General features: G+C 38.7%; 1 protein-coding gene across 3 annotated transcripts in view; it reads left to right on the plus strand.

Annotated features, from left to right (window-relative positions):
• PFKFB1 (6-phosphofructo-2-kinase/fructose-2,6-biphosphatase 1) overlaps positions 1–27,370 on the plus strand; it is a 61,090-nt gene that overhangs the window by 11,394 nt on the left and 22,326 nt on the right. Inside the window, exons 2-4 of one of the 3 annotated variants that reach the window (XM_068534198.1) lie at positions 21,481–21,606; positions 25,433–25,541; positions 26,385–26,451. In XM_068534198.1, coding sequence (XP_068390299.1) covers positions 21,481–21,606; positions 25,433–25,541; positions 26,385–26,451 — 302 coding nt within the window. The remainder of the gene's footprint in view (positions 1–21,480; positions 21,607–25,432; positions 25,542–26,384; positions 26,452–27,370) is intronic. The other 2 variants (XM_068534196.1, XM_068534199.1) reach the window with 2 other exon arrangements.

Raw genomic sequence — 27,370 nt, forward strand, 5'->3', positions numbered from 1 at the left:
GTGTTTTCTTAATTTCACTTTCAGATTTTTCATCATTAGTGTATAGGAATGCAAGAGATTCCTGTGCATTAATTTTGTATCCTGCTACTTTACCAGATTCATTGATTAGCTCTAGTAGTTTTCTGGTAATATCTTTAGGATTCTCTATGTATAGTACCATGACATCTGCAAACAGTGACAGCTTTACTTCTTCTTTTCCAATTTGGATTCCTTTTATTTCTTTTTCTTCTCTGATTGCTGTGGCTTAAACTTCCAAAACTATGTTGAATAATAGTGGTGAGAGTGGACAACCTTGTTTTGTTCCTGATCTTAGTGGAAATGGTTTCAGTTTTTCACTATTGAGGATGATGTTGGCCATGGGTTTGTCATATATGGTCTTTATTATGTTGAGGTAAGTCCCCCCTATGCCTACTCTGTGGAGGGTTTTTATCATAAATGGGTGTTGAATTTTGTTGAAAGCTTTCTCTGCATCTATTGAGATGATCATATGGTTTTAATTCTTCAATTTGTTAATATGGTTTATCACATTGATTTGTGGCTATTGAAGAATCCTTGCATTCCTGGGATAAACCCCACTTGATCATGGTGTCTGATCCTTTTAATGTGCTGTTGGATTCCGTTTGCTAGTACTTCATTGAGGATTTTTGCATCTATGTTCATCAGTGATATTGTCCTGTAGTTTTCTCTTTTGTGTGATCTTTGTCTGGTTTTGGTATCAGGGTGATGGTGGCCTTGTAGAATCAGTTTGGGAGTGTTCCTTCCTCTGTTATACTTTGGAAGAGTTTGAGAAGGATAGGTGTTAGCTCTTCTCCAAACGTTTGATAGAATTCGACTGTGAAGCCATCTGGTCCTGGGCTTTTGTTTGTCGGAAGATTTTTAATCACAGTTTCAATTTCAGTGCTGGTGATTGGTCTGTTCATATTTTCTAATTCTTCCTGGTTCAGTCTCAGAAGGTTGTGCATTTCTAAGAATTTATCCATTTCTTCCAGGTTGTCCATTTTATTGGCATATAGTTGCTTGTAGTAATCTCTCATGATCCTTTGTATTTCTGCAGTGTCAGCTGTTACTTCCACTTTTTCATTTCTAATTCTATTGATTTGAGTCTTCTCCCTTTTCTTCTTGATGAGTCTGGCTAATGGTTTATCAACTTTGTTTATCTTCTCAAAGAACAAGCTTTTGGTTTATTGATCTTTGCTATCGTTTCCTTCATTTCTTTTTCATTTATTTTTTATCTGATCTTTATGACTTGTTTCCTTCTGCTAACTTTGGGGTCTTTTTGTTCTTCTTTCTCTAATTGCTTTAAGTGTAAGGTTAGGTTGTTTATTTGAGATGTTTCTTGTTTCTTAAGGTAGGATTGTATTGCTATAAAATTCCCTCTTAGAACTGCTTTTGCTGCATCCCATAGTTTTTGGGTTGTCGTGTTTTCATTGTCATTTGTTTCTAGGTATTTTTTGATTTTCTCTTTGATTTCTTCAATGATCTCTTGGTTATTAAGCAGTGTAATGTTTAGCCTCCATGTGTTTGTATTTTTTACAGATTTTTTCCTGTAATTGATATCTAGTCTCATAGCATTGTGGTCAGAAAAGATACTTTCAATTTTCTTAAATTTACCAAGGCTTGATGTGTTACCCAAGATATGATCTATCCTGGAGAATGTTCCATGTGCACTTGAGACGAAAGTGTATTCTGTTGTTTTTGGATGGAATGTCCTATAAATATCAATTAAGTCCATCTTGTTTAATGTGTCATTTAAAGCTTGTGTTTCCTTATTTATTTTCATTTTGGATGATCTGTCCATTGGTGAAAGCGGGGTGTTAAAGTCCCCTACTATGATTGTGTTACTGTCAATTTCCCCTTTTATGGCTGTTAGTATTTGCCTTATGTATTGAGGTACTCTTATTTTGGGTGCATAAATATTTAAAATTGTTATATGTTCTCTTGGATTGATCCCTTGATCATTATGTAGTGTCCTTCTTTGTATGTTGTAATAGTCTTTGTTTTAAAATCTATTTTGTCTGATATGAGTATTGCTACTCCAGCTTTCTTTTGATTTCCATTTGCATGGAATATCTTTTTCCATCCCCTCTCTTTCAGTCTGTATGTGTCCCTAGGTCTGAAGTGGGTCTCTTGTAGACAGCATATGTACGGGTCTTCTTTTTGTATCCATTCAGCCAGTGTATGTCTTTTGATTGGAGCACTTAATCCATTTACATTTAAGTTAATTATCGATATGTATGTTCCTATTACCATTTTCTTAATTGTTTTGGGTTTGTTATTGTAGGTCTTTTCCTTCTCTTCTGCTTCCTGCCTATAGAAGTTCCTTTAGCATTTTTTGTAAAGCTGTTTTGGTGGTGTTGAATTCTCTTAGCTTTTGCTTGTCTGTAAATGTTTTAATTTCTCCATCAAATCTGAATGAGATCCTTGCTGGATAGAGTAATCTTGGTTGTAGGTTCTTCCCTTTCATCACTTTAAATATGTCCTGCCAGTCCTTTCTGGCATGCAGAATTTCTGCTGAACGATCAGCTGTTAACCTTTTGGGGATTCCCTTGTATGCTATTTGTTGTTTTTCCCTTGTTGCTTTTAATATTTTTTCTTTGTATTTAATTTTTGATAGTTTGATTAATATGTGTCTTGGCATGTTTCTCCTAGGATTTATCCTGTATGTGACTCTCTGTGCTTCCTGGACTTGATTAACTATTTCCTTTCCCATATGAGGCAAGTTTACAACTATAATCTCTTCAAATATTTTCTCAGTCCCTTTCTTTTTCACTTCTTCATCTGAGACCCCTATTATTCGCATGTTGGTGCATTTAATATTGTCCCAGAAGTCTCTGAGACTGTCCTCAATTCTTTTCATTCTTTTTTTTTTATTCTGCTCTGCAGTAGTTATTTCCACTATTTTATCTTCCAGGTCACTTACCCGTTCTTCTGCCTCAGTTATTGTGCTATTGATCCCTTCTAGAGAATTTTAAATTTCATTTATTGTGTTGTTCATCATTGTTTGTTTGCTCTTTAGTTCTTCTAGGTCCTTTTTAAACGTTTCTTTTATTTTATCTATTCTATTTCCAAGATTTTGGATCATCTTTACTATCATTATTCTGAATTCTTTTTCAGGTAGACTGCCTATTTCTTCTTCATTTGTTAGGTCTGGTGGGTATTTACCTTGCTCCTTCATCTGCTGTGTATTTCCATGTCTTCTCATTTTGCTTAACTTACTGATTTTGGGGTCTCCTTTTCACAGGCTGCAGGTTGGTAGTTCCTGTTGTTTTTGGTGTCTGCCCCCAGTGGCTAAGTTTGGTTCAGTGGGTTGTGTAGGCTTCCTGGTGGAGGGGACTAGTGCCTGTGTTCTGGTGGATGAGGCTGGATCTTGTCTTTCTGCTGGGCAGGTCCACGTCTGGTGGTGTGTTTTGGGGCGTTTGTAACCTTATGATTTCAGGAAGCCTCTCTGCTAATGGGTGGGGTTGTGTTCCTGTCTTGCTAGTTTTTTGGTATGGGGTGCCCAGCATTGTAGCTTGCTGGTCGTTGAGTGGAGCTGGGTCTTGGCATTGAGATGGAGATCTCTGGGAGATTTTCACCATTTGATATTACATGGAGCTGGGATGTCTCTGGTGGACCAATGTCCTGAACTTGGCTTTCCCCCCTGAGACACACAGCCCTGACCCTTGGCTGGAGCAGCAAGAGCTTGTCATCCACATGGCTCAAAATAAAAGCGAGAAAGAAAGAAAGAAAGAAAGAAAGAAAGAAAGAAAGAAAGAAAGAAAGAAAAATAAAATAAAATAAAATAAGATAAATAAAAGATAAAAAATAATTATTAAAAAAATTTTAAGTAATTAGAAGAGAAAGAAATAAAGAAGAGAACAAGCAAACCAGAAAACAAATCCACCAATGATATCAACTGCTGAAAACTATACTAAAAAAAAACAAACGAAACAACAAAAAAAAACAAAAACAAACAAAAAAAACCGGACAGACAGAACCCTAGGACAAATGGTAAAAGCAAAGCTATACAGAAAAAATCACACACAGAAGCATACACATACACACTCACAAAAAGAGAAAAAGGGAAAATATATATATTTATCGTTGCTCCCAAAGTCCACTTCCTCAATTTGGGATGATTCGTTGTCTATTCACGTATTCCACAGATGCAGGGTAAATCAAGTTGACTGTGGAGATTTAATCCACTTCTCCTGAGGCTGCTGGGAGAGATTTCCCTTTGTCTTCTTTGTTCGTACAGCTCCTGGGATTCAGCTTTGGATTTGGCCCTGTCTCTGCGTGTAGGTCACCTGAGGGCTTCTGTTCTTCGCTCAGACAGGATGCGGTTAAAGGAGCAGGTGATTAGGGGGCTCTGGCTCACTCAGGCCAGGGGGCTGGAGGGGTACGGAGTGCAGGACGAGCCTGTGGCGGCAGAGGCCAGAGTGACGTTGCAACAGCCTGAGGCACACTGTGTGTTCTCCTGGGGAAGTTGTTCCTGGATCATGCAACCCTGGCAGTGGCAGGCTGCACAGGCTCCCGGGAGGGGAGGTGTGGTTAGTGACCTGTGCTTGCACACAGGCTTCTTGGTGGCTGCAGCAGCAGCCTTAGCGTCTCATGCCCATCTCTGTGGTCTGTGCTGATAGCCGCGGCTCACGTCCGTCTCTGGAGCTCCTTTAAGCGGCACTCTTAATCCCCTCTCCTCGTGCACCAGGAAACAAAGAGGCAAGAAAAAGTCTCTTGCCTCTTCGGCAGTTCCAGACCTTTTCCCAGACTCCCTTTTGTCTAGCCGTGGTGCACTAGCCCCCTTCAGGCTGTGTTTATGCAGCCAACCCCAGTCCTCTCCCTGGGATCTGACCGAAGCTGGAGCCTCAGCTCCCAGCCCCCGCCCGCCCTGGCGGGTGAGTAGACAAGCCTCTCGGGCTGGTAAGTGCTGTTTGGCACTGATCCTCTGTGCAGGAATCTCTCTGCTTTGCCCTCTGCACCCCTGTTGCTGCGCTCTCCTCCATGGCTCCGAAGCTTCCCCCCTCTGCCACCCGCAATCTCTGCCCCGTGAAGTGGCTTCCTAGTGTGTGAAACCTTTCCTCCTTCACAGCTCCCTCCTACTGGTGCAGGTCCCGTCCCTATTCTTTTGTCTCTGTTTTTTCTTTTTTCTTTTGCCCTACCCAGGTACGTGGGGGGTTTCTTGCCTTTTAGGAGGTCTGAGGTTTTCTGCCAGCGTTCAGTAGGTGTTCTGTAGGAGCTGTTCCACATGTAGATGTATTTCTGATATATTTGTGGGAAGAAGGTGATTGCCGCGTCTTACTCTTCCGTCATCTTGCAGCTCCTCCCCATTCCTGAATGTATTCATTTGAGTTTTTTCTCTCTTTTTTTCTTGGTTAATCTAGCTAAAAGTTTGTTGAGTTTGTTAATCTTTTCAAAGAACCAATTTGGGGTTTGTTGATTTTCTTTAATGCTTTTCTATTCTGGATCAAATTATAATATCCCTCCTTATGGTTCACATACTTGTGAATTTCCCAAAGTTCTCTCCGATGTTAATTTCTAATTTCACTCCATTATGACTGGAGAACAAACTTTATATGATTTCAATACTTTTACGTTTACTGTAGCTTATTTTATGACTTAGACTATGATGTATCCTAGAGAATGTTTGATGTGCACTTGGGAAGAATGTATATTCTGCTGTTTTGAGGTGGAGTGTTTTATAGATGTCTGTTAGGACTGGTTTGTGTACAGTGTTGTTCAAGTCTTCTGTTTCTCTGTTTATCTTCTGTGTAGTTGTCCTATTCATTATTGAAAGTTCCGTCTTAATGTCTCCAAATATTGTCATCAAATTGTCTATTGCTTGCTTCAATTGTCAGTTTTTGCTCCACATATTGTGGGGCCCTCTTCTTAGACATAATTATAATATATTCCTTACGGATTGACCCTTTTGTCATTATATAATGTCCTTACATATCTCTAGCAATGTTTTTTAGCATCTGTTCTTAGTATAGCCACTCCAACTTTCTTCTGGTTGGTCTTTGCATGATATATTTTTTACATTCTTTTACTTTTCATCTATCTGTGTCTTTGAATCTAAAGTGTATTTTCTGTAGGCATCATATATTTGGATCTTGTTTTTAATCCAGTTAGACATTTTCCACCTTTTGATTGGATTGCTTGATCCATTAACATTTAATGTTATTATTGATGTAGTTGGATTTAAATGTGCCACTTTTAAATTTTCTATATAGATTATGTCTTTTTCCTTCTATTCCTCCTTTCTTTTGCATTAAGTTAACGTTATCTAGTTTAATATTTAATTCCTTTAATAATTTTTTCACTGTATATTTTTGAGATATTTCCTTAGTGGTTGCTCTAGGGCTTTCCATATACATCTTAACTATTAGAATCTACTTTAGATTTATACTAACTTAATTCCAATAAGATATAGAAATGTTACCACTATGTATCTCTATTCCATTTTCTTTTTTGTGCTATTATTTCATACATATCATATCTTTACATGCTAAAACCCCAACAATATATTTTTGTAATTCTTTATTTTATTTATTTTTATTTTTGGCTGTGTTGGGTCTTCGTTTCTGTGCGAGGGCTTTCTCCAGTTGTGGCAAGCGGGGACCACTCTTCATCGCGGTGCACGGGCCTCTCACTGTCGTGGCCTCTCTTGTTGCGGAGCACAGGCTCCAGACGCGCAGGCTCAGTAGTTGTGGCTCACGGGCCCAGCTGCTCTGTGGCATGTGGGATCTTCCCAGACCAGGGCTCGAACCCATGTCCCCTGCCTTGACAGGCAGATTCTCAACCACTGCGCCACCAGGGAAGCCCCCAACAATATATTTTTATAATTGTTATTTTATATAATTTTATGTTTTAAAGAAGCTGAGAAAATTAAGGAGAGCACATATATATTTATAAAGTTTTTTTTTTATATTTACTGTCTGATTCTGTTCATTTTTTCTATGGGTTTGAATTAACTTCTTATGTCATTTCCTTACTCTAATATAACTCTTTGCTTTGTGACTTGGTTAGGCTGTTTTAGTGAATTCTATTTCTCTGCAGTGTGAAGCCTTTGGTGTTACTTCTTGGAGGGCATAGACTTTGGGCTCACTTTGACTATCTCTTTCCCTGATTACTAAGCTGTCAGTCTCATCTGGTATTACACTCTGGGATCCACTAATTATTAGCTGATTGCTATTATTTTTTATATTGCCCCAAGGCGTACATTGCTCAGCAGTGTTATCTAATTAAACTCTGGCAAAAGTTGTCTTTGAGGTTAGCTCTGACCCCAGGAGGGCTCTTCTTAATTGGCTCTTTCTCTGGTTCTCTCTGGCGAACTAGCTGGTCTATGGTTTAGCTTGTTGCTCTTAATTAAGTGGACCTATTGTTTTCAAGAGCACCCTTAGGCTCTTGTCTTATGGATTGCTTCTCTCCATGGGCAAAACTTCTGATCCACTGCTGTGGGTGCTGGGTGGGGCAGTGGCCTCTGGTCTTCTCTGTTTGCCTATCTTGGTGTAGTACTTCTGGCCTCTGAGCAAGTTGGAGTAAGGGTGATCAGGAACTCAGTATTCTCAGCCTACTGCACCTGGGGTATAACCTTCATCCTCTGGGTAGGGACTGGATGAGGGAAGGGCATCTCCAACCTCTGAGCTACATTTGCTACTGCAACTTGGAGCTGGAAGGGATGTGAGGTGCTGACTATCTGCCCCTCCCTCTGAGGTACCATATCATTTGATTGGGTGAACCCTCTGAGGGGGAAGGGAGCCCCATCTTTTTGGTCACACACACACCTGGAGTGGAGGTTCCATTAAACTAAACTTGGGGAGCAGGAGTGAGGATCATGGCAAAAATGCCACAGATTCTCACTGTTCTTACTGAATTTTGGTTGATTTTTTTGAATAAATGCTTCAGGTGCTGTATCCCATTAGGATAATTTTCAGAGACTTTAAAAGGTTATTTTTTTAAATAATATTTGACAGTTTTGCTTTTTTCACTGAGGAGTGGGTTCTCAGAACTTCTAATGATGGAAGTAAAAGTCTCACAATTGATTTTTTTGTGTTGATCTTGTTCCTTCATCCTTGCCGAACTCACTTGTTAGTTCTAAGAATTTTTATACTTTTGGGGAATTTCTATATAGATAATCATGACATCTACAAATAAGAAATATTTTATTTATTCTTTTCTAAACCGTATGCCTTTTATTTCCTTTTACTGCCTTATTGCAGTGGTTAACACTTCCAGTACTATGTCAAAAGAGTAGAGAGAGTGAACATCTTTACATTGGTTCTGATCTTAGGGGGAAAGTATTGTCTTTTACTTTTTTAAAATTTATTTATTTTATTTTATTTATTTTTGGCTGCATTGGGTCTTTATTGCTGCATGCAGGCTTTCTCTAGTTGCAGAGAGCAGGGTATACTCTTCGTTGTGGTGCATGGGCTTCTCATTTCAGTGGCTTTTCTTCTTGTGGAGCACAGGCTCTGCACACGGGCTTCAGTAGTTGTGGCTTGTGGGCTCTAGAGTGCAGGCTCAGTAGTTGTGACACACGGGCTTAGTTACTCCGTGGCATGTGGGATCTTCCCAGACCAGGGATCGAACCCATGTCCCCTGAATTTGCAGGTGGATTCTTAACCACTGTGCCACCCGGGAAGTCCAAGTCTTTCACTTTTAAGGGTAATAGTGACAATAGGTTTTTGTTGTAAAGATTGCTTATCAAGTTTAAGTAATTCATTTCTATTCCTAACTTGCCAATAATTTTTATCACTAATTAGTGTTTAATATATGAAGTGTTTTTTCTACATGCATTGACATATTTTTCTTCTTTAGCTTATCAATATTGTGGGTTGCATTAATTGATTTTTTTGAATGTTCATCTAGCCTTACATACTTGCACTGAATCCCACTTAGTCATTGCATATAATTCTTTTTATGCAATGTTGGATTCTATTTGCCAACATTTTCTTGATGATTTTTATATTTAAGTTCATGAGAGACATTGACCTATAGGGATTTTTTGGATACTCTATTCGTATTGTTTTGGTATCAGGGTAATTCTGACCTCATAAAATTAGCTGGGAATCCTCCCTTCTCTTTTTGTTTTCTTGAAGTTATTGTGTAAAATTTGTGTTAATTCTTCTTTAAATGGGTGGTAGATTTCTCACATGAATACATCTGAGCCTAGAGATTTCTATTTCTGGAGATTTTAATTTTAATTCAATTACTTTAATGATTATAGGACTATTCAGATTGCCTATTTCATCTTGGTTGAGTTGTGGGAGGTTGTGGTTTTCAAGGAATTGGTCTATATATTCTAAGTAGTCAAATTTATAAGAGTAAAATTGTTTGTAGTATTCCCTTACTGGCTTTTAAATGACTGCAGGATATGTAGTGATATAACCTATTTTATTTCTGATAATGGCCATTTGTGTCTTCTCTCTTTTTATATTTGTCAGTCTTGCTAAAGGTTGATCCATTTCCTTTATCTTTTTTAGGAATCAGCTTTTTATTTTATTCATTTTCTCTATTGTTTTTCTGTTTTCATTGATTTCTGCTCTTATCTAATATTTCTTTCCTTCTGCTTGCTTTTGTTTATTTTGGTCTTATTTTTTCTAGTTTTTTTAAAGTGGTAACTTAGATTACTGATTTGAGACTTTTCCTTTTTCCAATGTAAGGATTGTAGTGCTATAAATGCCCCTATCAGTACTGCTTTAGCTGCACCCCTCATATTTTGAGAAGTTGTTTTTTAACTTTAAATCAGTTCTATGTGTATTTTCAAAATTTCTTTTGAGACTTCTTTTTTCAGTCATGGATTATTTAGAAGTATGTTCTTTAATTTCCAAGTGTTTAGAGACTTTGCTGTCTTCCTTCTTCTGTTGATTTTTACTTTGATTCAATTAGGATCAGAGAATACACTATGTTTAATGTCAATCACTTTTGATTTACTGTATTGTTTAATGGCCCAGGACATGGAAATGTACCATGGGCACTAGAACAAAATATTTATTCTGTTGTTTCTGGGTGTAGTGCTTTATAAATGTCAATTAGATACTGCTGATTTATTGTGCTGTTTAATTCTTCTATACTGTTGCTGATTTTCTGTCTAATGATCCTATTAATTCCTGAGAGTGTATGTTGGAGTCCTCAGATATACTTGTGCATTTGTCTATTTCTCCTTTTAGTTTTTGCTTCATTTATTTTGAGGCTCTGTTGTCTGGTATGCATACACTTTGGATTATTATCTATTCCTAAGGGATTGATCTTTTATCATTATGTAATTCCCTTTTGTATGTAGTAATTTTCTGTGCACTGAAGTCTAATTAACTGAATAGTAACAGCTACTCTTGCTTTTTTAAATTTAATGATTTCATGGTATATTCTTTTTTCTTTATAATATATATTTATTAACCCACTTAAACATGAAAATAATAAACCTACTACATGATAACATAAATAGCACATTTTTCATAAAAATAACTTTATTTCCCCTCAAAGAAGGTAAAGAAAAATTGTTTTATGAATTTGCAAATCTCTTTTATGTCTGGCTTAATAGAAGATAGATGTATTTTCATACCTTCTGCATTCAATCTGTTGCAATGTGTTATCTTGGTTGAAATATATGAAGAAAATTTGTCCTCCTATACCATAGCTTGGGAAAACAGCAATATGCTAATAGCCTTTATTTTTAGATAATTGTATTTTTCTTTGATATTACATAAAAATTAGACAATTGGTAGTTGCTTTTTTATATTGTGGCAAGAACACAACATGAGATCTAACCTCTTAACAATGTTTTAAGTGCATAATAAAGTATTATTAATTATAGGCACTATTACAGTAGATCTCTAGAACTATTCACCTTGTATGACTCAAACTCTATACCCATTGAATAGCAACTCCTGATTTCCTGGCAACAACTATTCTACTCTCTGCTTTTGAGTTTGACTATTTTAGATATCTCATATAAGTGTAATCATGCAGTATTTGAACTTCTGGAACTGGCTTATTTCACTTAACCTAATGTACTCCAGGTTCATCCATGTTGTCACATATGACAGGATTTCCTTATTTTTTAAGGATGAATAATATTCAATTATATGTATATACCATATTTTCTTAATGCATTCACCAGTTGATGGATATTTAGGTTATTTCTATATCTTGGCTATTGTGAATAATGCTTCAATGAACATGGTAGTGCAGATAATTTCTTGATGATCCTGATTTCAAGGATAGTCTCTTAAACAAATGGTAGTGGGGAAACTGGATATCCACATGGAAAAGAATGAAATTGGACCCTTATCTTACAACATACACAAAAATCAAGTCAAAATTCATTAAATATTTAAATATAAGACCTGAAACTGTACAACTCTTAGAAGAAAACTTAAGGAGAAAGCTTCATGACATTAGTCTAGGCAGTGATTTCTTGGATATGACACAAAAAGCACTAGCAACAAAAGCAAAAATAGACAAGTGGGACTACATCAAACTAAAAAGCTTCTGCATGGCAAAAAAACTTAACTGTATTTGAGTGGATCTATTTCTGGTTTCTCTATTCCATTCTTTTGATCTATATGTCTATCCTTTGCCCATACTACACTGTACCTTTATAATAAATCTTAAAATCAAGTAGGAAGTTTCCTCCAAAATTGTTCTTATCTTGCAATTATTTTAGTCAATCTAGCTCCTTTTACTCTCCATATTTTCAGAGTACAGGTATTTTTCCTCTTTAGGTAGGTTTATTCCTAGGTATTTTATTATTTTTGATGCAATGGTAAATGGGATTGTTTCCTCAATTTCTGATCTTTTGCTGTTAGTGTACAGAAACGCAACAGATTTTTGTATATTTATTTCATATCCTGCAACTTTACTGAATTCATTAATGAGCTCTAGTAGTTTTCAGGTAGCATCTTTAGGATTTTCTATGTATAGTATCAAGTCTGCAAACAGTGACAGTTTTACTTCTTGTCCGATTTGGATTCCTTTTATTTCTTTTTCTTCTCTGATAGCCATGGCTAGGACTTCCAAAACTATGTTGAATAAAAGTGGTGAGAGTGGACATCCTTGTCTTGTTCCTGATCTTAAAGGAAATGCTTTCAGCTTTTCACTGTTGAGTATGATGTTAGCTGAAAGTTTGTCATATATGGCCTATATTATGTTGAGGTAGGTTCCCTCTATGCCCAATTTCTGGAGAATTTTTATCATAAATTGTTGTTGAATTTTGTCAAAAGCTTTTTTTGCATCTATTGTGGTGATCATATGGTTTTTATTCTTCAATTTGCTGATGTCATGTATCGCACTGATTGATTTGCAGATATTGAAAAATCCTTACATTCCTTGGATAAATCTCACTCGATCATGGTGTATGATCCTTTTAATGTGTTGTTGGATTTGGTTTGCTAGTATTTTGTTGAGAATTTTTGTGTCAGTGTTCATCAGTGACATTGGCCTGTAATTTTCTTTCCTGTGGTATTTTTGTCTGGTTTTATTATCAGAGTGATGGTGGCCTCATAGAATGAGTTTGGGAGTGTTCTTTCTTCTGCAATTTTTTGGAATAGTTTCAGAAGGATAGGTATTAATTCTTCTCTAAATGTTTGATAGAATTCGCCTGTGAAGCCATCTGGTCCTGGGCTTTTGTTTGTTGGGAGTTTTTAAATCACAGTTTCAATTTCATTACTTGTGACTGCTCTGTTCATATTTTCTATTTCTTCCTGGTTCAGTCTTGGGAGATTGTACCTTTCTAAGAATTTGTCCATTTCTTCCGGGTTGTCCATTTTACTGGCATATAGTTGCTAGTGGTAGTCTCTTATGATCCTTTGTATTTCTGTGGTGTCAGTTGTACCTTCTCCTTTTTCATTTCTAATTTTATTGATTTGAGCCCTCTCTCTGCTTTTCTTGAGTCTGGCTAAATGTTTATCACTTTGTTTATCTTTTCAAAGAGGCAGCTTTTAGTTTCATTGACTTTTTCTATTTTTTTTTTGTCCCTATGTCATTTATTTCTACTCTGATCTTTATGATTTCTTTTCTCCTACTGACTATGGGTTTTGTTTGTTCTTCTTTATCTAGTTGCTTTAAGTATAAGATTACATTGTTTATTTGAGATTTTTCGTGTTTCCTGAGGGAAGATTGTATTGCCGTAAACTTCCCTTTTAGAACTGCTTTTGCTGTGTCCCATAGGTTTCGGATCTTCTTGATTTCATTTTGATTTGTCTCTAGGTATTTATTGATTTCCTCTTCAATTTCTTCAGTGATCCATCGGTTGTTTAGTAACATATTGTTTAACCTCCATGTGTTTGTGTTTTTTACAGCTTTTTTTTAAATTGTAGTTAATTTCTAATCTCATAGAGTTGTGTCGGAAAAGTTGCTTGATATGATTTCAATTTTCTTAAATTTACCAAGGTTTGCTTTGTGGCCCAGCATGTGATCAATCCTGGAGAATGTTCCATGTGCACTTGAAAAGAATGTGTATTCTGCTGCTTGTGGATGGAATGCTCTATAAATATCAATTAAGCCCATCTGGTCTAATGTGTCATTTAAGACCTCTGTTTCCGTATTGATTTTCTGTCTGGATGATCTGTCCATTGATGAAAGTGGGGTGTTAAATTCCCCCACTATTATTGTGTTACTTTCAATTTCTCCTTTTATGGCTGTTAGTATTTGCCTTATAAATTGAGGTACTCCTATTTTGGGTGCATATATATTTACAATTGTTATATCGTCTTCTTGGATTGATCCCTTGATCATTATGTAGTTTCCTTCTTTGTCTCTTGTAACAGTCTTTATTTTAAAGTCTATTTTGTCTGGTATGAGTATTGCTACTCCAGCTTTCTTTTGATTTCCATTTGCATGGAATATCTTTTTCCATCCTCTCACTTTCAGTCTGTGTGTCCCCCCAGATCTGAAGTGGGTCTCTTGTAGACAGCATATATAGGGGTCTGTTTTTTTGGTATCCATTCAGCCAGTCTATGTCTTTTGGTTGGAGCATTTAATCTGTTTAAATTCAAGGTAATTATCAATATGTACATTCTTATTGCCACTTTGTTAATTGTTTTGGATTTGTTTTATTAGTGTTTTTCTTCCCTTCCTCTTTTGTTCTCTTCTCTCTGGTTTGATAATTATCCTTAGTGTTGTGTTTGTATTCCTTTTCCTTTTTTGTGTATGTATCTATTGTAGACTTTTGTTTTGTGGTTATCATGAGGTTTTGATATAGTAGTCTCTATATATACTATATACAAGATTGTTTTAAGTTACTGGTCTCTTATTAATTTCAAATGCATTTCCAATATCCTGCATTTGTAGTCTCCTCACAATTTCTGGTTTTGATATCATTTGTGTGCAGATGATTTCCTACCTTTATGTATGTTTGCCTTTACTGTTGAGCTTTTCCATTTGTAATTTTCTTGTTTCTAGTTGTGGCCTTTTCTTTTCCACCTAGAGAATTTCATTTAGCATTTGTGTTAAAGCTTGGTTTGGTTGTGTTGAATTCTCTTAGCTTTTGCTTTACACTTTTGATTTCTCTGATGAATCTGAATGAGAGCCTTGCTGGGTAGAATATACTTGGTTGTAAGTTTTTCCCTTTTATCACTTTAAATATATCCTGCCACTCCTTTCTGGCCTGCATGATTTCTGCTGAAAAATCAGCTGATAAGTTTATGGAGATTCCCTTGCATATTATTTGTTGCTTTTAATGTTTTTTCATTGTCTTTAATTTTTGTCAGTTTGATTAATATGTGTCTTGGTGTGTTCTTCCTTGGGTTTATCCTGTATGGGACTCTGTGCTTCCTGGACTTCGGTGACTGTTTCCTTTCCCATGTTAGGGAAGTTTTCAGCTATTATCTCTTCCAATATTTTCCCAGGCCTTTCTCTCTCTTCTCCTTCTGGGACTCTTATAATGTGAATGTTGTGCATTTAATGTTATCCCAGAGGTTTCTGTGACTGTCCTCATTTCTTTTCATGCTTTTTTCTTTATTCTGTTCCACAGCAATGATTTCCACCATTCTGTCTTCCAGCTCACTTATCTGTTCTTCTGCCTCATTTATTCTGCATTCCTTCTAGTGTATTTTGTATTTCAGTTATTGTATTGTTCAGTTATTGTATTGTTCAACTCTGTTTGTTCTTTATATCTTCTAGCTCTCTGTTAAACATTTCTTCTACTTCTCAGTCTGTGCCTCCATTCTTTTTCCAACATCTTGGATTATCTTTACTATTATTACTCTGAATTCTTGTTTGGGTATTTTGCCTATCTCCACTTCACTTAGTTGTTCTTCTGGGGTTTTATCTTGTTCTTTCGTCAGGAACATATTCCTCTGCTGTCTCATTTTGTCTAACTTTCTGTGTTTGTGATCTCTGTTCTGCAGGCTGCAGGATTGTCATTTCTTTTGCTTCTGGTGTCTGCCTCCTGCTGGGTGAGGCTTGTCTAGAGGCTTGTGCAGGCTTCCTGGTGGGAGGGACTAGTGCCTGACCACTGTTGGTTGGAGCTGGATCTTGTCCCTCAGGTGGGCAGGGCTGTGGCAAGTGGTGTGTTTAGAGGTGGCTGTGGGCTCAGGAAGACTTTAGGCGGCCTGTCTGCTGATGGGTGGAGCTGTGTTACTGCCCTGTTGGTTGTTTGGCCTGAGACCTCCCAGCTCTGTAGCCTATAGGATGTTGGGTAGAGCCAGGTCTTGCTGCGAAAATGGCAGCTTCCAGGAGAGCTCATGCCAATGAATACTCCCCAGAGTCTCTGCCTCCACTGTCCTTGTTCCCACAGTGAGCCTCAGCCACCCCCTGACTCCCCAGGAGACCTTCAAAGACCAGCATGTAGGTCTGAACCAGGCTACCCTCTGAAGTCACTGCTTTTCCCTGGGTCCTGGGGCACATGAGAACTTGTGTGCACCCTCTAAGAGTAGAGTTTCTGTTTCCACCAGTCCTGTGGAGTTCTTGTGATCAAGCCCCACTGGCCTTCACAGCCAAATGTTCTGGGGGCTCCTCCTCCTAATGCCAGACCCCCAGACTTGTAAGCTTTATGCAGGGCTCAGAACTCTCACTCCTGTGGGAGAACCTCTGCAATATAATTATTTTCCAGTTTGTGGGTCACCCACCTGGTGGATATGGGATTTGACTGAATTGCGAATGTGCCTCTCCTACCATCTTTTTGTGGCTTCTTCTTTGTCTTTGGATGTAGAATATCTTTTTTGGTAGGTTCCTATCTTTTTTTTTAATGGTTGTTCAGCAGTTAGTGGTGATTTTGGTGTTTCTGTGAGAGGTGGTGAGCTCAAGTCCTTCTACTCCACCATCTTGTCTCCAACCCCCATAACCAATCTTCTTTTATGGAGGAACCCTGAAGTATGAACAGGTGGTTTCACACAATTCTAAGGTACAGCTTTCTGGAGGGACAGGAGCAGACCAGCAGTTCACTGAGTTCTCATTACCAGGTCCATTGACACCCTTTGCTCTTCACCACTTCTTTTGGTTCTCCACAGCATACCTTTTCTGGCCCATTTCATGAAAAGGAAAGGTATCATGGAAAATATCCTAGAGGGTAGTTGAAGGCACTAGTGAATGCAGGTCAATGAATACCTGCAGTTGAACCATCCAATTCTGCCTGGCTCATACCTGTTTGGGTTCCCAATGGGCAGTGTTCCCTCTGTTGTCTCTGCACCCTGGAATAATGTGACAAGGTAGCTCCGATACCATCTGTGCAGGTTTCTCTCTGTTCTGGCTGCTGCAAACTAGCTGCTGCACTCTCCTCCAAGGCTCTGAAGCTCTCCCCCTGTCCTGGCTGATCTCCCTGCAGGTGAGGGGACTTTCCAGGGTGTGGGACCTTTTCCTCTTTCACAGCTCCCTCCCAGGTGTGCAGGTCCTGCCCCAATTTCTTTCCCTCTTTCTTTTTTTCTTTTTTCTTTTGTCCTACCCTGTTACATGGAGATTTTCTTGCCCTTTCAGGAGTCTGAGGTCTGAGTCTGCCAGCGTTCGGTAGATATTCTGTGAGAATCATTCCACATGAAGGTGTATTTTTGATGTATTTGTGGGAGGAGGTGAGATTCATATTCTGCTGCTCTGCCATCTTGATCTGCTCTCTCATTCAAGAATTTTTATAATAGATAATTTTAGACAATTCCATCGTCTGTGTCATCTCATCATTCATGTCTTTTGATGGTCTTTTTTTCATGTGAGTTGAGATTTCATAGTTATTTGTATCTTGATTGATTTTAGTTTGTATTGTGGACATTGTTAATATCATTTGAGAACAAGAGTATTGTTTTTATCCTATGGAGGTTGATATTTTTGTTTTACCCTTCTGTGTATTGGGGTTCCAACATCAGTTAAGTTTTTGAAACTTTCATAGTACTATTAGACCAGTACGGTGTGTGCACCACCTAGTGGTCAGTGTGGGACTTGGGATGATTCACTTTCCAAATCTTTGGTAGGCTAATTAGGGTCACATCAAAGCACTCACAGATCAAACGTGAACCCAGCGGTTCAAAACCACTTTTTGCAATTTCTTTTCTAAACTGCTCCCTCTCCCATAGTTTTTCAGTACTTTCCATTTCTCTAGGCTCCCATTTTCTGTCCTCTGTTCAGAAACCACCCACTTTCTTGTTAGTATCACTTCCAGAAACAAGTTGCAGGAGAGAGAGAGGAAAAATTAGTATGAAGTTTAGTTTTGTCCCCTTGATGACATGGCTCCACCTAGAGAAAGGACCTTATCCCTGAGATTTTTGATTCCTGGAAGTTCCCTTTATGGACCACTCTTGCTTCTGGACTACTTTTGCTGTCACTACTCCCACTGTGGGACCAAAACAGAAGTAGAGTAAATAAAAACCTGAGGAATTTCTCACATTCTCACATTCTCACATTTAGGAGTTCTCTTTTCCACTCCTTAGGCCATAACATCAAGGCTTCTCCTGTATTGCACTCTGTCTGTTAAACAGTGCTCACCTCTGGGTTTCATATCATGTCCAATTCAGGCTTAGGATGCTGGAGGGAAAAAAATAATGTTGAACTCATAACTGTTTAGGTGGTATTTCAAACTCTAATTTTTTCCCAATCCATCTGCCTATATTTACTTTTCAGTTTTCAAATAGGTGTCCATGAATTCTATCAAGGTTTTATATTCGAGTTAGTTAGTGAGAGATAAAAGAAGGTCCCAGAACTGGACCCAGCTGCATGTGTTTTGTAGATGGCTTCTAGTTGATTCTTGCTTTTTTGTCCACTCTGACAATCTCTGTCTTTTAACTGGTGTGTTTAGAAAATTCACATTCAAAGTGATTATTAATACAGTTGGATTAAAATCTACCATCTTGCTGTTTTTCTATTCATTGCATTTGTTCTTTGTTTGTTCTCTCTCTCTCTCTCTCTTTCGACTTTTCTTATTTTATTTGAGTATTTTTATGATCCCATTTTATCTCCTCTATTTACTTATCATTTATATATCTTTTTAAAAAAAATTTAGTGGTTCCTTAGGGTTTACAATGTACAGTTTAAAATAGTTGGGTTCATCTTCAAATAACACTATATTGTTTTGCATGTAGTCCAAGTACCTTACAATAGAATATTCCCAATCTTACTCCCTTCCCTTGTGTCACTATTGTAATCATTTAATTTTTACATTTGCTATAAATACCCAATACACTGTTACTATTATTGCTTTAAACAGTCAGGTTGTTTTAATTGGAAATATAGTTGACATACAATATTATGTTTCAGGTTTACTACATAATGAGTTAACATTTGCATATATTATGAAATGATCAACATGATAAGTCTAGTAACCATCTGTCCCCATACAAAATTATTATTATTACAATATTATCAACCATATTCCTTATGCTGCATATTACATCCCTGTGGCTTATTTATTTTATAACTGGTGGTTTGTACCTCTCAATCCTCTTTACCTATTCACCCCCCACCTCCCCTCTGACAACCATCCATTTGTTCTCTGCATCTATGGGTCTGTTTTCATTTTGTTTTGTTTGCTTTTTTTATTTTTTGGATTTTGCCTATAAGTGAGATCATATGGTATTTGTCTTTCTCTGTCTGACTTATTTCACTTCACATAATACCTTGTAGATCCATCCATGTGGTCGCAAAGGTCAAGATTTCATTTTTTATGGCTGAATAATATTCCATTGTGTGTGTATACATATAATATAAATTATATATATATATATATGTATATATATATATATATGACAGACCTTCTTTATCCATTCATCTATTGATGGACACTTAGACTGCTTCCATATCTTGGCTATTTTAAATAATGCTGCAATGAACAGGGGGGTACATATATCTTTTGTGATTAGTGTTTTTTGCTTTCTTCAGATAAATACCAAAAAGTGGAATTGCTGGATCATATGGTAGTTCTAGTTTTAAGTTTTTGAGGAAACCCTCACTGTTTCCATAGTGGCTGAACCAGTTTACAATCCCACCGACAGCACACGAGGGTTCCCTTTTCTCCACATCAGTCAGTTATTTTTAGAACAATTAAAAATATGGAAAATAAAAAGATATATTTTGCCTTCAAGTATTCCTTTTCCAACGCTCTTACTTTAATTATGTAGATCCAATTTCTGACCTATATCATATCCCTTCTGCCTAAATAATGTCCTTTAATATTTCTTATAAGACACGTCTGCTGATGATGAATTTCCCATTTTTGTTTGAAAAAAAGTCTCTATTTTGTCTTTATTTTTGAAGGACATTTTTGCTGAATTTAGAATTGGATTGGCAGGGTTTTTACTTTCAATATTTTAAAGGTTTCATTCCACTATTTTTGGCTTATTGACTCTGATACGAAGTCTCATGTAATTCTTCTTGTTCCTCTGTAAGTAAGGTGTTCCCTCCACCCTTTTTCCCTGACTGCCTTCAATATTTTATTTTGCCTGATTTTCTGCAGTTTGAATTTGATATGTCTGGGTGTGGTGTGGCTCTTTTAAAACTTTTATTTACCCTGCTTTGTGTTCTCTAAGATACTTGGATCTGGGGTTTATATCAATTGCTAATTTTGAAAATTTTCAGCAATTATTTCTTCAAATATTTTTTTCTCCATTCTCTCTCTCTTCTCCTTCTAGTATTCTAACTTGATAGTGTCCCAAAGCTCTTGGATGTTTTGTTCTGTTTTCTTTTTTTACCCTTTATTTTTTCTCTGCATTTCAGTTTATGTAATTTCTATTGTTCTAGCTTCAATTTCACTTATTCCTCAGCTGTGTCTAGTTCACTAATAAGCACACTGAAGGCATTCTTCAGATCTGTTAATGTGTGTTTTCTCTTGTATTTACATATGATTCTTTCTTATACATTTTATCCCCTGCTGCTATCTTATCTGATCTTGCATGTTGTCTAACTTTTCCAATATAGAAAAGTATTTAACATATTAATCACAGCTATTTTAAATTGCCTGTCGGAAATTCCAACACGTGTCATAACTGACTCTTGTCCTGATGATTTTTTTGTCTCTTCAGACTATGTTTTTTTCTTTCCTTGATTCTTCCCTTTGTGCTGCTCTCTGGAGGCAACTTACCTCTTGCATTCTTTAAAAATAAAGTCTGCTATTATTTTACTTGATTTATTTTAGCCTTGTAGTGGAGAATAGGGGACTAGGGACATACTATATTATTTTGATTAAGGCTCAGTCTTAGGCAGGCTTATCCTGAGTCATAGAGGTGTGACTTTCCCAAATGTTCCTGCCCCTCCTCTAAATATAACTGTGGGCCTAGCACATATTCCTATCCCTCCTGGGTTAGAGCATTTTTTCAAATTTTCTCCTTCACCTGTGGTGAGTTTCCACCTGTGCCCTCAGTTCCTATTGCCATTCCTTCTGCAGAGCAAGGCTTGTTTTCCCTAGGGGAGATAGAGTAGATTGGTCTGGGCAGAGTTTTAGTGGCGTTGGGTATTCCTCTCTGCTAGCTGCAGTGAATTTCCACCAGTGCGCTCAGACTACAGTTTTATTGCCTTTCCCTGTGAAGGTTAAGGCCTTTGTTCCGCAGTGTATGAAGGCAGAATGCTTTGGGCACAATTTCAGCAATGGATGCTGTTCTGTTTCCCTCCCCAAACCAGAGCTATAGGATATCTTTCTGCGGGTTCTTCTCATTCTTCCCTGCCAGCACCTGGTGGAGTTCCTAGGGGGAAAGTCTGCAAGAGGATTCAAAACCACCTATGTCTGCAGCCCACAGGGGTTTCACAATCTCACACTAACACACAACCGACTTTTAGCAATTCATTAAAATATTTTAGCTGTATCTTCTTATGACTTTACATATTATTCAGTAGTGTCTGCAAAAGATAAGCAAGTACCTGGGCCCTGTTACTCCCTGTAGATGCCTGTGTCTACAGATTTTGGGTTAGCTTTTTGCACTGCAATCTCAGTTTGCTCATGAATTCAAGAGAGGACAATTTGCAATTTTCCAGTTTTTTTTTCCCTTGTTATAATGGTGGGCGAGATGCTCATTCCAATTCTACATCTCTGAGTTGATACCAGAATATCATGTGAACCTGGGGATAAGATTTGAGGCTCTGTTTGTCTTCCAGCATCCATACCCCAGTTTACAAATTCCCCCACGATGGTGATAATGGTGGGTTTACCAGCTAGAGGAAAGACCTACATCTCCACGAAGCTCACACGATATCTCAACTGGATAGGAACACCAACTAAAGGTATGTCGCTGAAACCCTTTGTTCTACAGCCCTCTATAGGCCAATGATGGAAAATACAGTAAGGTAGCTGACCTCAAAAGGGCAAAACCACGAGTACAGGAATGTCTCAAACCATTATTACCAGTATTAGGACTAATACTATTACTGCTGCTGCTGCTGCTTTACTACTACTACTACTAGCACCACCATCACCACCACCACCACCACCACCACCACCACCACCACCACCACTAACCTCATAAATTTTTACAATTTCTTAAGTACGTAATCTGTGCCCAATACGGTGATAGGTGCTAAGCATAAGAAAACTAGAAAGATTAAATATCTGTTTTCAAGGAGCTCTATTTTTGTAAGACTTCAAAAAAACCCTATGAGTAACATACTACTTTTATTACCTTTATTATTACTTCTACACCAATAATACGATTCTTATTAGCATTACCATTTCTTCACAACGTTAAGGTTTCCTTTAAACTTGAGGGGTGTGTGGAGTCAAGCACGTCAAAGCCCCAGCCTGGAGTCCCCCACAAGGTCTTCAGTAAAGCAGGGCACTTTAGCTCACCTCTCCTGTCCAGAAGGCGTCCGCTCTCTCCAAGCCTCTCCTTAGGTCTGAGCCTATCTGCTCCCCCTCCCCAGCCGGAAGTGATCCTGCCTCTTTCCGCCTCCAGAGGGGTCTCCTTCCCTGCCTGTCAGCCTCCTCCCTCACTCCCTACGTCCAGCTTTCCTTTCTCCCCAATGTGATCTCTTTTCTGCTTACTACCTCTTATTCAGCAATCATTCTTTTCTATTCTCCATTTGATTTCTCTATCCCCCACCCTGTATCCCCATTCCTATTTGATTCCTCTGTTCCCCGTAGGAGGACTGTGTTTCTCTGGGCTCCCACACCAATGCTTCCTACAGACCCCTCTATGCCAACCTTAGTTACGTAGTGTGTTGTTGTAGTGTGTTGTGTGTCTGGGTCTCTCTCCCCAGGAGCTGCTCTGGGGTAGGGGACTAAATCATATTAATTTCTATTGCTTAAGTAGGACCAAATTAAGACAGTTAGAGTCTCTAAACTCTAAAAGTTAGGGTGCCCCCTGCATCATATGTAATTCAGAATAAAATCAGTAAATGTAAGAAAGTCTACCAAAAGTTCTTATTTATCCCCCAATGACTATATTGATGCTTTTAACGTATATCAACTTAGCTGAAAATTTTTACTGGGACTGTGTTCCTCCTTTACTGGTACACTGGTACACAGGTGCTTAGCCTCTCTCTCTTGTGGAATGGAGCACTGCTCCGCAGTGTGGAAAACAGTTCTTCTTGGGCAATCAACTTACTCACTCAGTCAGTAATTATTTGTTGAGCACACAGTTGTGCCAAGGCCCTTGTTGGATGTTGGATCCCTGCCCTCAAAGAACTCACATCTATTTTTTTTTTTAACTTTATTGGAGTATAATTGCTTTACAATGTTGTGTTAGTTTCTGCTGTAAAACAAAGTGAATCAGCTATAAGTATACATATATCCCCATATCCCCTCCCTCTTGCATCTCCTTCCCACCCTCCCTATGCCACCCCTCTAGGTGGTCACAAAGCACAGAGCTGATCCCCCTGTGCTATGCGGCGGCTTCCCACTAGCTATCTATTTTATATTTGGTAGTGTATATATGTCAATGCCACTCTCTCACTTCGTCCCAGCTTACCCTTCCCCCTCCCCGTGTCCTCAAGTCCATTCTATACGTCTGAGTCTTTATTCCTGTCCTGCCCCTAGGTTCTTCAGAACCTTTTTTTGTTTGTTTTTTAGATTCCATATATATGTGTTAGCATACGGTATTTGTTTTTCTCTTTCTGACTTACTTCACTCTGTATGACAGACTCTATTCTTAAGTTCTAAAACACCCATGTAGGAAGGACTAGTATTATCATCATTCCACAGTTGATGAAATTAATGCCCAAGAGGTGACGTGTCTTGTCTAAAGGCACATGGTCACTAAGTGATGGAACCAGAATATGAAGCCACATCTGGTTGATTCCAAAGCCTGACACTCACTGTGGCAGGTCTGATACTTGGTGCTACTGATGGGAAGAAGAAAGAACCCACATTGGCCCTGTACTCTCCTCCACGCTCTTCCTCTTATTTCCCTTGACCATACCAACACCCTATCTCTCTGCCCCCTTCCTTCCCTCTCTCCAAGTATTCTCCTCCCCTTCTCCCATTTCTTCTTTCTCTTCATGTACTTTCTCTTTCTCTAATTCACTGGTGAAGAGTTCCCCAGTGGTTTTCCATGTGCCAAAACCCATACTATGTATGCACTGGAGATGCAAAACTGGATGAGATTCACAACGTGTCCTTGAAGATTTCTCCATCTGGCTGGGATGCATAAGAATACAACATGTCACTGAAGAATCCCAGAGCAGGGTACTGAGGGGCCTCACAGAGGAAATCACCTTCTAGAAGGCAGTGAAAGTTTCCAGATAGGGTGTATTTGAGCTGGGTGTGTCCTGTGGGAGGAGTAGAACATTGGCAGAAGAGAAGGGAAGAAGGAGTAGTTCTTGTAGGACTGCAGGCTCTGAGGAGCCTCTGCTGAGCATAGGGGCACATGGGACGGTGGCAGAGGGGTCTCTGCTCTAATGCACCTGCTTCCCACCTGCTCCACTTGCACAGAGGCCCTCAGAGCCATGTTTCAAATGCAAAGCTGACCATATCTATAGCCACCAAGGGTTCCCTTGGCCTGCAGGTTTAAATCCAAGCTCCTTAGCCTATCATTCAAGGCCCTCCACAGTCAGCCCCTGACAGCCTCACAGGCCTCAGTCACAGTGGATGACTCATGTTCTGCCTCCTGCCAATGCCATACCTTTGTTCAAACTCTTCCTCTACCTGGAATGTCTTTGTTCCCCTCTCCCACACCCCATGCCTGCTAATAAAAGGCCTGCCTTTCTATAAAGACTGGCACAAATGCTGCTTTTCCCAAGAAACCATCTATCACCCCAAGCTTAGTTAGTCTTTCCTTCCTCCATGCTCTTTTGCATGGCTCTGTCAGAGCACTTAACAAACTGGGTGAGAGCTCTCTGTTTACTGGCTTACTGTTTACTCTCTTTCCTACATGCTAGATTGTGAGCTCCTTGGGGCCCCATCATGCAGATCTGGTTCATCTCTGACACCCCAGAACTCATGTCCTGATTCACAGAATAGACATGAGAAACTATTTATTGGATGAGTGAAGAAAATATTACATTACCTCTTTGCCTATTATCCCCTCTTTCCCCCTTTCCTTCCTTCCTCTCTGATTTTTCACCATTACAAATGAGAAAGTGTGGCCTAAAGAAGGCAATAAATCTAGATTCTCTGTCTTGATACAGAAAATGTAATAACATTGGACTAGGTTTCAGGAGGCCCAGTCTAGTTATGTCCCCAGCTGACTCAATGTTTGCCCCTTGATGACTGATTTTACTCCCTGGGTCCCAATTTTTTTTATCTTTCCAATGCAGTAATGTACAGAACACAGTAATTATGTATAGTAATACTATGGGCATTAAAAGTTTTGGAGTTTATGATAAAATTGAATAGTGGAAAGATCACCAGCTTTGGAAGCAAACAGTCCTGGGTTTGAATCCCAGCTCTCCACTTATTAACTATGAGAGTTACTACCTTGATTTCCTCATTTATAAATGGGAATGATGATTCCTACTTTTCAAGGTTGTTGTAAGGAGTAAATGAGCTGGTAGCCATAATATGAAGCTTTGTAAACATATTATATAGCTACAAACTATACCTTCTTTTACCTCTGAGCTACCTCCCAGAAAGGACATTATTTTGCCACTGGGATCTTCCCAACCTCTTCACCAGGGCTCCTGCTTTCAGTGTTTAATTTAGGCCAGTATCGACGAGAGGCAGTGAGCTACAAGAACTACGAATTCTTTCTCCCAGACAACATGGAGGCCCTACTTATCAGGAAGTGAGTACCTAATATTTTAAAGACCTGTGCTGCCCCCTGGCTGAGGGATGCCTTTGTTCAAATGATGGGGGAGTAGGGCAGAGCAACTTGGGTTAACAAAGAGTCCATCTAGACTCTCAAAGGGTGGTTAGGACAGCCCTTCTACTATCTTAACCGAAGCTTATTTCTGGTCATATCCATCCCCTGCTTAAGAACTTTTAACAGTTTCCTACTTCTGACAAGAGAGAGTGGAAACTTAGCCTAGAATTTAAAATAAGAGTCTCAGTAGCTTGGCCCACTCCAGTCTCATCCATTCAACCTCAAGTTGTCTCTCCTCTACAAGACTCTGAGCACTTCCAGAACAGAGCCTGGGTGTCATTTTTTGATCCATATCCTCTTAATAGAATTCAGCAAAGAGTAATCACTAAACAGATTTTTGCCAAAAGCATAAATACATTTCCACATTCTTACCTGTGCTTGCCCTGTTACATATGCCAGGAATGTCTTCTCTTTCACAGACCATACATTCAGGCTCTTCTTGGGTTCAAGAACCAATTCAGCTTGAGCGCTATTAGTTCAAGGTTTGGAGCCCTTAATATTATGGCTCTGTCATTAGTCAACTTTTCCTGGGTATGTTACTTTATACCTACACCTATGATGTCTACACAGAGCCATTTTCAACTGTGTGACCTCTCTGTGCTTGTCATAGTACCTAGAATATAGGACACCCTTTGTAGATATTCAACAGATGAATAATTTAATGTAGGGCATCTGAGAGATAGTGCAAAAGATAATGCAGAAAAATAGAGAGGAACCCATCTTGGGTATAATGGTTGTTTCTGTTCCTTTCTTCATCTTTTTCAGGCAATGTGCCCTAGCAGCCCTGAAAGATGTCCATAACTATCTCAGCTGTGAGGAAGGTCATGTTGCGGTAAAGAAATTTGCATTTTCTCTTAGGTTTCTGCTGGGATGGAGAAGAACTAATATATATTGAGCATTTACTATGTTCTAAACATTGTTCTAAGCACTGTGCACATATTTATTTAATTCCACCCTCCCCCACGAGATAGATATTGTTATTATACTCCGTTTTATAGCCCAGAAGAATGTCGTGCAGAGAGATTAAATAATTAAATATTTTACCAAGGCGGCAGGCCAGAACTGGAATACAGGTTGTATAGCTCCAGAATCTACACTCCTTTTTTCTTTCTTTTTTTAAAAAAAATTATTTATTTGTTTGTTTGTTTGTTTATTGGCTGTGTCAGGTCTTAGTTGCGGCACATGAGATCTTCGTTGAGGCATGCAGGATCTTTTGTTGCAGTACGCGGGATCTTTCATTGCGGTGCATGAGCTACTCACTGCGGTGCACAGGCTTCTCTCTCATTGTGGCATGCAGGTTTTCTCTTCTCTAGTTGTGGCACACAGGCTCCAGGGTGCATGGGCTCTGTAGTTGTGGCACGCGGGTTCCAGAGAGTGTGGGCTCTGTAGTTTGTGACACGCAGTCTCTCTAGTTGAGGCACGCGAGCTCAGTAGTTGTGACACATGGGCTTAGTTGCCCCGCGGCATGTGGGATCTTAGTTCCCTGACCAGGGATCGAATCTTCATCCCCTGCATTGGAAGGCTGATTCTTTACCACTGGACCACCAGGGAAGTCCCCAGAATCTACACTCTTAACCAGTATACACTACCACTCCATCCCCAAGAATTCAGCAGGACTACACTAGAATTTGACTGCAATACAAACATTTTTAAGTTCTAGAGATTTAGCTAAACATTTAATCAATTTAATCTCATAGACCTTTGGGATTTGCAAATTCTAAAAGGGCTTCAAAGAACTCCAAAGTGATAGG

This window comes from Eschrichtius robustus, chromosome X (genome assembly GCF_028021215.1).
Source record: "Eschrichtius robustus isolate mEscRob2 chromosome X, mEscRob2.pri, whole genome shotgun sequence".
NCBI lineage: Eukaryota > Metazoa > Chordata > Mammalia > Artiodactyla > Eschrichtiidae > Eschrichtius > Eschrichtius robustus.